Source organism: Crocodylus siamensis, chromosome 7 (assembly GCF_052110815.1).
Source record: "Crocodylus siamensis isolate JL-2025a chromosome 7, ASM5211081v1, whole genome shotgun sequence".
In the NCBI taxonomy this organism is placed as follows: Eukaryota; Metazoa; Chordata; order Crocodylia; family Crocodylidae; genus Crocodylus; species Crocodylus siamensis.
The window spans coordinates 2,397,476-2,411,590 of NC_143401.1; the positions used below are offsets into that span (position 1 = coordinate 2,397,476).

Genomic DNA, 14,115 nt, shown 5'->3' on the forward strand with positions numbered 1-14,115 from the left:
TCTCATTTGGGTCGGGTCTTGTGCAGCAGGGTTGGCAGGTCCAGTGTGGACAGTGCTGCATCAGAGTAATAAATGGGTCTGGCAGGTGCTGGGTACTTTGGTTTCTAACCCCTTGGTGCAGATTAGGGTTTGCCAATGCGTGGTGTACTCAAGGTAGCAGCTCCTAATAGATCACTGTTGGTTGTCTGCTCTCCTCTCTCGTGACATGTGCTCTTGGATTAGCAGCGTGGTAATCCCTAGGTCCTGACCGTGCTATTGACAGGCATGGTTGCCACCATCTCTCTCTCTCTCTCTCTTTTATTCGGTCTTTTCTTTGGTGTCTTTCTCTGCACTTTTTCTGTTCATTTGTTCTCTGGCTGTCTCACTTCTGATGGCTGTTCCACGCATCGGAAGGTCTCAGACCATTGTAGGTGTGTGGGATGTCCAGAGATAGCTCTTTGCGGTCAGGGCACACATGCTCCCATGCTTGAATTTTAAATAAAATATAGGAGATTCAGAATGAGCAATGCAAATCTTTTTGTAGTTTACTTGGTACTTAAATATTGCAGCAGGTGTGGGTGACTTTGGCAGCACCCAGGCACAGCGATTCCCAGTGGCGAGACCTCAGACCTCTTACTAGAACCTCTTGCTTTTCTTGGTTTAGAGTTGGATAGTCTTTATCACCTCTTGGTGAAGTTTTCAGGGTCTCGGCATTTTCCGTTACACCAGGACAAGTAAACCAAATGACCTGCCCACCACAGAGTTCAGCGGTGCTGTTAAATGACAAACTGCACTGGTCCGTACCAGAGGTTTCTGCATACCTGGCACATCTGCAGGGCTCCGGATCTTGAACTCCTCTGCCTTAACGCATTAAATTTAGAAATTCAGAATCTGGTTTGTGAGGTAATTAGCAAGAGATAATACTCACTCCTTCCTCTTAACACCCTGATAGAAAAGCATCCAGGAAGGACTCCTGGACCTCAGAGATAAGCTGCCAGCTGCCACAGAAACTATCAAAGGGTGGCTCAAAGTCAAGAGCAAACAGCTGATGATTTTTTTTTTTTTATGGTTCTTGGTTTGTTGCTGTGGATGACAGGAAGCCATGTTCCCCAAGCTGTTAGCTTCCTGTTTTATTTTTACACCTAATGTGAGCAGATCAGCATACCCGTTACAAAGGGAGTTGCCTGCATCTGTAAGGCTCTTCCTCCTCTGACCTGAAAAAAGAGATTTTTCTCTCTGAAATGCATTGAGAACTTGGGAGTACATTTGCTTTTGCTTGGTTTGAAGATGCTTGGAGATGTAGCTAAATACTCATCAGAGCCCCATTTACTCGGGAGTGAAGTTTCATTCTCTTGTGGGAATGGGGTCGATGTGAGAGAGGCCAGTTACCTCCACGACTGACTGTGCTTGCTGGAAATCTTGCTGTTAGGAAGCACTGGGAGGGTAACAGGCAGGCACAGAAAACCACTTTCTGCAGTGCAACCCTCCAAAGTCCTTGTGGTCCATAAATTGTCAAATGCACTGGAAGTCAGGGTTGGAAGCACCGTCTGTCTGCTGCAAGAAATCAAGGTTCATATTCCCCTTCCCTCCCCACCCCTGGAGTTGGGCTCCAGCCCTGAATCCTTACAAAGCTACCAGTTAGGATCAGCTATTGAAACACTAAAACAATGGTTCAGTATAAACCTAGGCCCCAAAGGGAGTTTCCAAGGGAAGAGGGGCACAGCCTACAGGATAAAGAACAGTCACCAGAAAGTTTCCTGGTCAGCTGCAAGCATTTCCTGTTGTCTCGGGAGAGCCTGCTCTGCCCTTGAGGAAGGAGGGACTGGATATGACCATGGGGTTGGTGTGTAATATGTGCTTAAGGTCTGCCAACCCTCTGGGCGAGACAATGGCTGAGTTGCAGCAAAGGTTCTGGCGCTGTCGTCAGACGTTCGCCGGCTTTGGTGCAGGAACGAGCCTGTCCGCAGGAAGGGTGCAGCGGCAGTTGTGTAAACAGCTCCTTGCTCAGCAAAGGTGGGTAGTTTTCCACTGCCGCCCGCACACCTGAGCCAGCAGGTCTCGGCGGCTCCCCTGCGAGCCGCAGAACAGCGGGATCTTTCTTTTCGAAGAACCAGTTTTATAAGAGCAGGGAGGGGAAAAGCAGGCTTATAAATAAAGCCATTTCAGAGCAGGAAAAGCGAGTGCCATGGGCCTGGTGTGCCTGGAATTTGCAGTTGAGTAATCCTTTCCTGTTTCTTTTTTGGGTTGTTTTTCATCTTTCAGAGCACTGCCTGAAGCGGGTCCACCATGCCGTTAGTAACGAGGAACATCGAGCCAAGGCACCTGTGCCGTCAGACGTTGCCTAGCGTTAGAAGCGAGCTGGAATGCATGACCAACATCACCCTGGCAAATGTCATCCGACAGCTGGGCAGCCTGAGTGAGTACCATGGCGAGCCTGTGCCTTGCCCTCAGGAGCTGTTAGCGCTCTTTATTTAGCTCCCTCCCTCCTCTTGCGTTCCTGCTTCTCCCCCAACTGCCCTCCCTGGGTAATGCTAAAATCTTCTCCCAAGGAAATCAGCCGCTTGTTTCTTCTTCTTCTCCCACCACTTCCCCACCCAAGAGAGGACGGGAGGGGAGGAGATTCAGGGACTGCAGCAGAATTGCAGATGGAAGGATGGAGCGCCATTCAGGCTTGTGAAATGGGAGGCTCTCCGAGCAGCCAGTATCTTACATTGGAGAATGTGCCTGTAATTGCACGCGCTATTAAATGTAGCTAGACTGTGTTAAATCTACAGTGTGGCAGTAGCCTCTTATTTTTAATGAAAGGTAATCAAAACACATAGGCAGAATCCAGCCTGTCTGCCTGCAGTACATTTATTGCCTCACAAGCCCCGAAGTCGCCACTTCAAACTAAGAATTGCCTCCGGGGCATTGGAGTTTGCAGGCTACACGGACAAACAACAACACAAATCATAACCACAGCTGGTTTGGCTCTCTAGTGAGCTGACCGATAGCCTTACAATGGGCAGAGTGAAAACATGGGCCTAAGCCTTATAATAAAAATAAATGGTAAGAGCCATTGTGTCTGCAGTTGGCCTTGCAGTGTGTCTGATACTAAAAATGTCTACATAGTCACAGACATGATCAGTCTATTTCCACCCCTCAATCCAACACTGGGGAAGGTCCTGTAATTATCAGGGTTCTCTTAAAAAACACCCTGTGAGTGTGTGACATGAGGGATCAGGCAGTAAATCTGTGCAAATCTCAAATGCAGAGTGACAGAGCTAATCCAGGTCCAAGAGGCATGCAGCGGGTGTGACGAGCACCAGGGAGATCCCTGAGGTTTAGACCTTCTTCGTGCATCTCAGCTATTCAAAGCATCTCTTTGCGAGTCTCATCAGAGACAGCAAAGTGCTGGAAGCCAAATTACAGCCTGGTTCCTTTATGAGGAGGATACCGAGGGAGCCTGGCTCTGGGGTTTGGAGAGTGCAAGCTGCTGGACCAGTTGCAGATACAACGAGGAGAGTGCTGTAGGGGAAACGCAGAGAGAGCACACAGAGGCAGCAATACTTGGGTGTATCACTGAATTTGAGGGGAACAAAGAAGGAGGAACTAGCATCTCCTAAGTCCTACTCTAGGGCTGGAGATGATACTTTTAAATAAGGTATTTGCTCTGATCGCTGCGGGTTGTTTGTACCAAGTGATCATCTTCTAGTTGTCAGCATACTGCTTCCTCATGCCTTGAATACCGGAGTAATCAAGGGTGGGTTCAGGAAGTGACAACAGACCTGTCATATAATCAGCTGTGCCTATCACCCCGCTAACTTGTTTACAAAGACACGCACGCAAAACCTGTACGGTATTCATAACGCAGTAACTTCGTTACTATCACAGCCACTGCATTCGTCATCTTCGTATTTTTGTCAGGTCCATGATGTTGTAGAAGCAAGGACTAGAGAAGACCTATGAAATCAGTCTGTCTTCCTGCCAGTACACTATAAAGATCATTTCAGAAGTTATGTTTTTTGCAAGTTAAAGCAACTGAGTAGCTAACACAATGAAAGCTGCCCTGTTCCCCCCCCCCCGCAAAAGCGCATGAAATACAAAAGTGTGTACTGGATCTTTCTTATATGATATCCCTATGTGGATACAGTTATGCAAGTATGGGAATAAACATACCCCCAAACACACAGACCAGTGCATGTGATACCACATATTATGTTTCAAGTGTAGTTTTCACCATTGTAAAACTAACATCGAGGTTTTTTCCAACATTTGCAGCCTTTCCCTTGGAAATTTAAAAAGGCATTCCCGCTCTCATTAGAACAGAAAGCAAATTGCAACTTTTTTGAGTTTTGTGGGGGGTTTTTTGCTGTGAGGTGTGTCAGATTATGCTACAGGTGAGCCTTGCCTGTGCTGTTCTGGCATCCTTTGCAAAAATGTATGACCTCTTACAGCAAGGTAGCATAGAGAGGATGCTTCACAAAAGGCAATTGTGATGAGCTCTCCCTGACTCCTGGGTCTGAGACGACAAATACTCTCCTCTGAGTTAGCCCAGGGAGGAGACGGTGTCCTGCATAAAACTTCATATACAGTGGGAGGAGAATCCTATTTTAAGCAACTTGCATAGAAACCCCGAGTGCGGGGCTGACTGAGGATCCACACTGAACACCCCCCTAAAATGCACTTGTCATTTTACCCACGTGGTTTGTTGCATGAGGGGCTGAATTTTTTTTTTTAAGAGCTTGAAGTTCGGCTCTAAAAAAATCTTTATTTAGTTTCTGGAGTGTGTAGTGGGATTTTCAAAAGTACTCAGCGTTTGACATTTGCCAGTGACTTCAGGGGGGAAGCTCTTGGCTATTCAGTGCTCTTTAAAAATCATACTGCTTATTAGCAGCTTACCTCTGGGCTTCTGTTTTGCCAATCTTAGCAGGAAATGTTTAGAGACTTGCAGTTCTGCAGGAGCCTGGCAGAGTGCTGCTTCTGATGGTGGAGCAGTTGGGCAGCAGGTGTGACTAAATCATTAATAACCAATGCTCTGGTTTTATCTCCCCACCCCCATTAGGTAGTACCTGAAAGTCCCAGTCAGGGACCAAGAAGCAATTGTGTTAGGTGCTTTACAAACAGAAAACAAAAACAGCCCAGACGTCTCTCTTTTCCTTGTCCTCCCCCGTCTGTGTCTAACTGTTGTCTCTGGCAATCTAAGGGCAAGACAAGCTCTTTAGGACAAAAGCCATTTTCTTCTATTCATACAATGCCGGGCACAATGGACTCCATGACAGGCTTATAGGCGCTTGCACAGGGCAGATAATTATTAATTACGTGTGTTGTGGCAGGCTGCTAGCCAGTGGCTCGGCAGCCCAGCAGAGATTTTACTAAGGGAACATCCCTGTTCAAGCAACTCTGGCAAAAGTCACCGTACATATTTTTTGATCTAAAATAAACTTGAAAGCGTCAATTTTTCAGATGCTGCCACCTGAAGGAACTAAAGGGTCAGTGCTCTTGTCTGCGACTGCAGCTGGAGCTGGATTTCGCATGTAGGGTCTAAAGAACACTGAACTGTAAAAATATGCACCAATTACCCTCGAGATGGCCCTACTGCAGGGTGGTGGCTTGTAATATGCGAGCCTTTGGAGGGTCCACGGAGCAATAAAATCTAACTATATTTGCTTGTCTAATAACGGGAGCATGATAGAACCCTAAAGGGAGTGTAGACCAATTGGACGCGGCGTAATACAACATCCTGTCAGCTTGACTGGTGTCAGCCCTTCTTTATTACTTTAATAAAAACTTAAGAAGTATGCCTCAATTGTGTTGCGTTATTGTTTAAAGATCCCTGAGAAGGGTCAGCTTCAGCTGGAGCGGTGCCTCGCTGCGCCGCGCCTCGCCTCCTAGGCTAATATCAGCACTGACAAATTTGAAAACAAATGTGGCTCTTTTAAATGCCAGTAATGGCTCACTAATGCTAATGGGGAAGCAGCAGCAGGTTGGCTAGTAGTAGGGAACAGTATCGGGAGAGCTGGGGAGCACCATGGGCAGGGGGTTGAAAAGCCTAATGCAGCCCAGATGTGTAATGCAGCTGCTTTAATATTCCAGGTAAATTTGCAGAAGACATTTTTGGAGAGCTCTTTACCCAGGCCAACACCTTTGCCTCTCGGGTGAGCACTCTGGTCGAGAGAGTTGACCGCTTGCAAGTCAAAGTCACTCAACTGGATCCCAAAGAGGAAGAAGGTAATGGAGTGGAGCGCAGCGCTTGCAGCCCCCGCATGCTAAAGAGCCCCAGAGTTCACAGCCTTGGAATGAGTTTGAAGTTGTTTTAAGTGCTAGAGGCTCGTGGGTGGGTTTTTCCCCCCCTTCCACTAAAAAGGCATTCTTCCCTCCTCTCCTTGAAAAGCCCTTTGCTGCATGCATGTGGAGGAGTTCCAAACCAGTCTGCTTCTGCTGGCTTGGGCATTATCAAGTCTCCACACACAGTGGCTGTCTGGTCAGTAAATGAAATGGCAGCATAGCTCTGTTTACAGAGATTTTAAAAGCTCATCAGCACCTTTCTTGACAGCCATAGCTAAACCGGCTCTGCTCTTGGTGGAGATAGGGTCAGAGTGTTGCTGGGCTTCCTAAGAGAGCTGTGGAAAAGGAAACCTGACCCCAAAAAGTGCTGAGCATGCTGAGCCCCACAACAGAAGTCAGATATTGCAGCTTAATCTTCTGTGTCAATGGCTTAAGGGGAGGTGTCCTTCATTTTCTCTCTCTACTGCTTCCCTACAGTGTCCTTACAAGGCATTAACACAAGGAAGGCCTTCAAAAGCTCTACCACTCAGGACCAGAAGCTGTTTGACAGAGAATCTCTCCCAGTTCCTGTCCTTGAAACCTACAGCACCTGCAATACTCCTCCACCCCTCAACATCCTCTCGCCTTACAGGTAAGGCAGCAGCATCTCCGCAGCCAGATGAGGTGATCGCTCAAGGAGCAAGGTTATCATCCAACCTCATCAAGAAGTGCAGTTTCCTATGGGAAGCAGAGTAATCTGCTGGAGTGTCAGACAGTCTCTACCCTCCCCTTGGGCTTTCTGTAGTTCTGCTTATGGGGTCAGGCATACAAATGCCACTAGAAACTACATGTTAGGTTACCTTGTGTTGTTTCTGAGGAGAGCCCTGAATAGCACTGCATATATTTCCTAGTTGTTCTTTATGATGCATGTTGTCATGCTTCTCAGTAACCATGCCCCTTTCTGAGAGCTTTCTTACAGACCAAGTTGGGCCCAAATAAGCAGTGCAAGAGGATCCTGTAAATTTTGGGGTTTCTTTCTATATTTTCTGTGCCAGGTCTCTGGTGCCTGTTGCAACCTAGAACCTGGCTAGATAAGCAGCCTGAAGTCTTTCCCCATAATGATCTAGCTGTGTCATGTCATCCTGTCGATGCTTGCAGAGCAGGGGGTCAGAATGCGAATTTTTCTGTAGTCCACCTCCATAAATATCTTTTGAACAGGTAAAAGTAATTACAGATAGCTGGAGGCAGCTGTCTTCCACGGGATGCAGCCGTACTGCAAAGTAGGAGTGTGTGTATGTGCTCATGAGTTTCAAGGACGCTGCTGCTCTGATTTAGGGTTTCTGCAGCAGAGAAGATGGTTCTCTACAAAAAGAAGGGGGGAAAAAAAAAAGCAGGATATGGGTGAGGGGAAAGGAGGAACTTGCCAAAAGATCACAGTATGTGCAATTGCATGAAAGGTTTGACTCTGCGTGCTCTTGGAGGAAGTAAGAGGAGCACAGGCTGTGGTGTGGGGGGAGCAGGATGCAGAATTTCACCAGAGTTTCTCTGCTTTCTGATAGGAGTTTTGTCTAGAGCTTTGAGACATGTCCGCTTGGGGGTGTATTTATCAGCCTTGCTGTGCAGCCACGCTGTCTGCAGAAGGGCGGCGTGAAGAGAGGAAGTAGGAGGAGGCCTCGACAGAAAGTGGGAGGGGAGGTTCTATTTTACAGGGGCAGAGTGGAGGTGAGAGAGGTGCTGTTCTCTTAGTGATGATTCAGAACAGCTGAGGTCTTGCACCGAACTTCAGATGCAGAAATCCAAACCAGAGGCAAACTGTGCTGCAAAGCCTCAGGTGAAATGGGTGGCTTCTGTCAGACCCAGAGGCCTGCTGTCTGTTCTGAAGGAGATGAGGAGCAAGTGTAAAATGTCTGGCCTTTTGTTTCCAACTCCTGGAGGGTTGTCTGTGGCATTTTGTTTGGGCTTCATGCAAACACCTAACCGGCTCTTGTGTGTCTTTCTATCCCAGAGAGGATGGCAAAGAAGCACTTAAGTTCTACACTGACCCTTCATACTTCTTTGACCTTTGGAAGGAGAAAATGCTGCAGGACACCAAGGATATCATGAAAGAGAAGCGGAAGCACAGGGTGAGGGAACAGGATGTCTTTGCACACCAGTAAAATGATCCTAGACAAAAGTTAGGCAATAGTCTGAAGTAGCTATTCTTCCGATCCCGGTGTTTCCTTCCCCTTGGGTTCTTTAGGGAGGAATTGGGTGTTCTCACAAGTAAAAATACAAAACGCAAATCCTGGCCTGATTGTTGTAGCTGAGCTTCCTTTTAACACTGGTGAATAATATGACCAGTTGCATTACGAAAGGACTTCATAGCTGGCCCACCAGGGATCACCTCAAAGTGACTTGCATTTTAGGTGACTGCAGCATCACATCTCAAAGCATATTGGGGCTTTCCAGCCAAAGCACAGAAGCAGGGACTTGGGCATGACTGAGTGCTGGAAGTGAGCTTGGTCATGGCCCAGCCCAGCTGCTTGTGGCAGGTGTGTGTCCATGTAACACAAGTCCCACTTAAGTCACCGCTGTTTGGCAAGGGGTTATAGGCAGCCTCAGCATAGGCCAAAGAACAACAGGCCAGGGAAGGTCAGCTGCCCTACCATTCCTTGCCGTGCTAGCCTAGTTTTTCTCAGGCACAGTTTAAACACACCGGCTGGGCAGTTTTGGAGAAGGGAGTTTGCATTCTTGACAGCATCTGTTGAAGCTGCAGTGTAGCTGGAGTATTAGTTTTAGTATTGATCTGCCAGTTGGACCCTTCAGTAGTGAAGGCTCTCTAAAATACTTCGTGACATTAGTACCATTTCCCCAGCTCTTCGCCACCCCACTGCCAGTGACCCTGAATAAGGAAGAACTAAACCAGCCACCATTTTGTGTTCTCATGGGTTTTCCCCCCCCAACTCTTTTTCTCTTGTAGAAAGAGAAGAGGGAGAATCCCAACCGAGGGAATATTAATCCTCGGAAGATCAAGACCCGGAAGGAAGAGTGGGAGAAGCTGAAAATGGGCCAAGAGTTCATTGAGTCCAAGGATAAACATGGGCCTGCTGGGTAAGTGTCTGTGGCTGTTCATCCTGCCCCCCACGAAGGGGAAGTAGCCTTTCATTGCTGATTGTAATGCAGTTCACCCTGCTCTGCAGTTTCTCCGGCTTTGCAGTGCAGCCTGGATCAATACCACTGCTAATCAGAGTCTCTAAAGTAAATCCATGTGACGATTTGAAATTTGCTAAATAAATCACTAACTTAGCAGTTTAGAGGGGCGGGCCACGAGTGGTTTTCCAAGGCAGCTCTGCTCTTGGCTCTCCTGTGCCACAGACCTAGAAATGCCAATGGCTTGGAAGTGGCGATAAGTGCAGTACCACCTAGTTCACCAGGACCGTGTTAACCAAAAGGCAGTGCAACTGGGCAAGAGGGTGGAAACAGGCAGTGCAGATTCTGTTCCCACCCTAGAAATGTCCTTTTGAGGCAGCCTTGCAGGGATCAGGCTGTGCTTGGGCTCTGGGGGAGGTGGTGGGTGCTGTCTGCCATGTGGAAACCCCCCCTACCAAAAAAATCAGCAAGTAAGATGAGGCGGTTTCTTTACCCCGTGACTCACATCAGCACTCAAGGAGTTAAAGGGACATCATTTTAGTAGCCGTTCTGTCTCCTTGTAGTTGTGGCATGAATACATTTAGCAGCCTCTTCCTGGGGAAAACCCGGTGGAGATGGGGCAGGCAGATATTCCCAGAGCTAGCTGCTTCAGGTATCTGTCTGTTTTGCATCAAGAAAGTGTTCTTGGGTCTTGCAGCGAGGGGGCGGGGCAGCCTCTCCATGATTGCTTTGTTGCGTTTCACAAATCGCACTTCAACATTTTAAGCCTCTTCTCCTCGCCAGGTCTTTTGAGCTACAGCTCTCTCTCCAGCCCCCTTTGCTCGGAGATTTTAATTCAACTGCTGACATCAGTTAGGCTGAAAGCAGACTGAATCCCCACAATGCACTTCTCAACATGCTCCCTTCTTGCCGCTTGCAGCTTCTTTTCATTTGAGAAAATCCTGGTGGTTTTGCTGCTGTTTTTAAATCCCACTCTTCATAGTTTTAAAAATAAAACTTGTTTACAGGAGGTCTGGCTGGAAGAATCAGGCTGCTCAACAGCACCTTTCCCTTGCTTCCCTGTTTTCCATTTTGGCTTCTGAGCCTTCGAGACCTGTTTTTCTTTCGCTGCTTGGAACAGTCTTACTGACTGTCAGAGGCAGGGGTGATTCATTTCACCAAGACATGTGGCTTCTGCTCTGGATACTTTATTATTGCATCCACAGTGTGCTAGGTGCTTTCCCAGGCCTTCGGGAAGTGCTAGTCCATGCCTTGATAAACTCCTAGATGCACTTGGGACTTTTTTGATGCCATTGACAATGTGCAGCCTAACAGAGATCTTGCAAAGTTCATTTTGGAGCAAAATCCAGCCCTGAAATAAAAGCAAATATTAAAAATACTAAAATTAGTAGGAGTAGGGTTTTTTATAATTATTATTTTAAATAAAACAAAGGAAAATAAATTTCCCTGCAGTGTTTGGGAGTGAACATTGAGTAGAGAATGACACTGAGTAGGTGCTAATAGTAAATAAAAATGAAAGTAACCAGCATGCTTCCATGTTTCTGAACTGAGAAGCCCATACAGTAAATCTTAGGTTTCTAACAATCTATGCCTTTTTTTTTTTCCTGGAAGCAGAGATAAGGAAACTTAATTTTACTGTGTATAGGCTGTTTTGAACTGGACTGTGCCTTCAGCTGTTCTTTGTATTTTGGTAGTCTATAAGGATGTCATGTCAGGGCTGCACTGCTTTGGGTGTTTTTATGTGGAAAGAAACTCTTCCTTTAGAGGAGCTTGAATAATATGGTTTCTGCTGTCTGCATGGCGGTCCTCTTGTTCCCATGTTTCCGACTCCCTGCTGAGAATTTTCTCCTCATCCACAATGAGCACTGGGTATAGCTGAGCCACTGTTTTCTTTTAATCTTGTGTTGGCTTTTTTTAGGTACCCTTCCAACATGGTGTATCAGAACGGCAGCATCGGCTCCAACGATAGCATGGATGTAAACTGCTATCCTCCGCCGCCACCGTCAGACTCCATCATGCCTCCACCTCCCTCATTCCTAGATGATAGTCTGCCTCCACCACCAGTGGAATTTAGGTAACTTCCAAGAACTTTTGTCTCGCTATAGAATCGCGCGCACTGCAAAGCAGTGGCATAAGACAGGGTTGGCTGCTCTGCTGAAACCCATTAACAAATACTGTACTGAGGTAAGACCGAGCCTGTCTAGAAGAAAAGTGCACAATGCCAGTGACCCCCTTTGTAATTTGGGAGACAGTCAGCAAAAGTAAAAGTCATAATGAGAACAACAGCAGGTAAAACTTCAAGTGCTTCATAATATGCACTGTGGAAGGAAGGCATTTCCCCAGTTCTTGTGTAATTTCAGGTATTGACAGCCTCCTCCTAGCCTCGCAGTTCCAGTGAACGGTCTTTGTTTGGTTAGGAGAGTTTCAACTAATAGGTCTCTTTCTCCGCGTACAAATATGTTAGAACATGTGGCCTTGCCTTCCCAACCACTCTCCGTACAAAACCGGTTTCTCATGCTAGATTCCTGCCCTATCCCTATCTACCCTCTCTGATCTTTGCAAGGGCAAGTTGTAGGTGCTAGCAAACATCACAGTTTGAGGGCTTGGGAACCAATACTGCCAAGTGCAGAGTGCCTCCTGCAAGGTCTTGAGCACCCTCTTGGCTTCAGCGTACATTTAACCTATTGCCCTCAGTGTAAGTTTGAGGGTACACGCATTCTGCAGGATCAGACCCATTACATACCCATTCCAGGCTGCAAAATTATGCTTTAATAGTAGCTCGAGCCACAGAGGTCTGAACTATAGAATATTGCTTCCACCACAGGTGAATGTTAATAAGCAGAGAGGGAGAGTGTCTGACAAACAACACCAGTTTGTCTAAGGGCAGTACAGCGCTCTGAAATGTGATTGCAGAAAATACTCTGATTTCTCATAGCCCAGGCTCTGGTGCTCCACCCTGCATTTTTTTCCAGGACTAGAGGTGTGGGGTTTTAAATGGCATTTGATCTGGCATGCACAGTTACTGAGATCTGTGGCTGCTCACTAAGAACCTCTCTCCAGCCCCACCCCCCCAACTACCATTATAAAATAACCAGTAATCTCTCTCTATCAGATCAACACTGTTAGCTCCATGTTAAATTTGCCCAGCTTTGAGGCAAAACCATTCTTGTTTGCTGTTTACCAGGCAGTGAGCCATCATCGTAGGGCTTCCAGTAACGACATGTGCAGTAGTTGATGGTGCTTCCCAGGCCTGTAGTGTTTTCTGCTTATGGAAACAGTTTTGTTTCCAGATTATTCACTCAACTGTGAATCACTGTTTCCCATCAGTGTGTACTGGATCTCCTTGCATTGTTATCCTAGACTTAGGAAAAGCGGTGGCAAATCATCCCTAGCGCTAGAGTTGTAGGCTTCGAGCCACAGCGGTGAATCCAATGAACAGCTTTATACAAATGCCCAGGAACACGCAGCATAAATAGCAAACGGAGGAATAGATGTTACCTCACCTGCCATTCCTTACTAATAAATGCAACCCCTTGGATTTATTGATGAATGCCGCTGCGGCAGTATGGGCTGAGAAGGCACTCGGGGCTTGGTCATGCTGCCTGGCCTCGGGCAGGGAGAGGCTGGATGGCTGGTTTATAAGATGGTTCTGTCAGCTGCCCTGTGAGCTATCAGTTGTTCTGTTGCCTTAGCCAGGAGAAAGGCAACAGGATACTTAATACCAGCAAGCAGCGTCCTGGGGAATTTCAGTAGAAGCTGGAAGTTGGAGGTGATTGTTTGTCAGAGAAAATCCTTCCTGCACAAAGGTTAGTTGATGTAATGTAAGCGAAGCTCACGGCTAAAGCTCCTCTTTCTCTTTCTTCCACAACAGCTACCCAGTAGACAACCAAAGAGGTTCTGGCTCTGGAGGGCTGAAGAGATCCAGCCTGGTTAGTCCAAGCCACCCTCCACCAGCTCCTCCAACTGGATCCCCTCCAGGAGCCAGGCCAGGCTTCGCTCCCCCTCCAGCTCCTCCGCCACCACCACCGATAGCAGGAGTCCCCCCGCCGCCACCTCCTGCAGGCTTTCCCACCCCAGGCACCCCACCGCCACCATCGCCGCCTGCCTTCCCTCCTCACCCCGAGTTTGCTGCCCCTCCTCCACCCCCACCCCCTCCCGCAGCAGAATATGCTGCTGTGCCTCCGCCTCCGCTACCTCAGCAAATTGGCGGTGCGCCACCACCTCCCCCACCCCCGCCACCTCCTGGCCCCCCTCCTTTGTCTGCAGGTGGCATGAATGGCCTGGCAGCTTTGCCTCCACCTTTGGACTCATCAGCCTCCAAGACAAAATCCTCCTTGCCCGCAGTCAGCGATGCCCGGAGCGATTTGCTTTCAGCCATTCGTCAAGGTACGTCCTGGCATCGGTTTTTTTGAGTGTAAAACATTTCTCTTACCCGTAGCTTCTGTCCCTTCCTGGGGGAGGTCCCAGAGCACTAAGGGTGAGGGCCCAGGTGTCTTTCCAGAGGGCATCGCTACCACTGGCTTCCTTTTTGCAACCCACACTTGCTGTAGATAGCTGCATCCAGAGAGGATCTCAATATGGTGCCCACCCCTGCTTCATCCTGATAAGAGCGATAATTCTGACTATAATCTTTTGCCGTTCGCCCTGCCAGCTGCAGTCATCCTCCCTTCAAAACAGCAGCGTGTGCAGCACATCCAAGGAATATAGAAACAGACACCTTTTCCCAGCCTGGCCTCATCGGTTGGTGGCTTGTTGCTACAC

At 47.8% G+C, this 14,115-nt stretch overlaps 1 protein-coding gene across 1 annotated transcript in view; it reads left to right on the forward strand.

Annotated features, from left to right (window-relative positions):
- The window catches only part of WASF2 (WASP family member 2), a 33,871-nt gene that overhangs the window by 15,250 nt on the left and 4,506 nt on the right, over window positions 1-14,115 (forward strand). Inside the window, exons 2-8 of the mRNA XM_090056951.1 lie at window positions 2,242-2,395; window positions 6,055-6,189; window positions 6,724-6,877; window positions 8,231-8,348; window positions 9,185-9,315; window positions 11,273-11,428; window positions 13,226-13,740. Coding sequence (XP_089913077.1) covers window positions 2,266-2,395; window positions 6,055-6,189; window positions 6,724-6,877; window positions 8,231-8,348; window positions 9,185-9,315; window positions 11,273-11,428; window positions 13,226-13,740 — 1,339 coding nt within the window. The 5' untranslated portion in view covers window positions 2,242-2,265. The remainder of the gene's footprint in view (window positions 1-2,241; window positions 2,396-6,054; window positions 6,190-6,723; window positions 6,878-8,230; window positions 8,349-9,184; window positions 9,316-11,272; window positions 11,429-13,225; window positions 13,741-14,115) is intronic.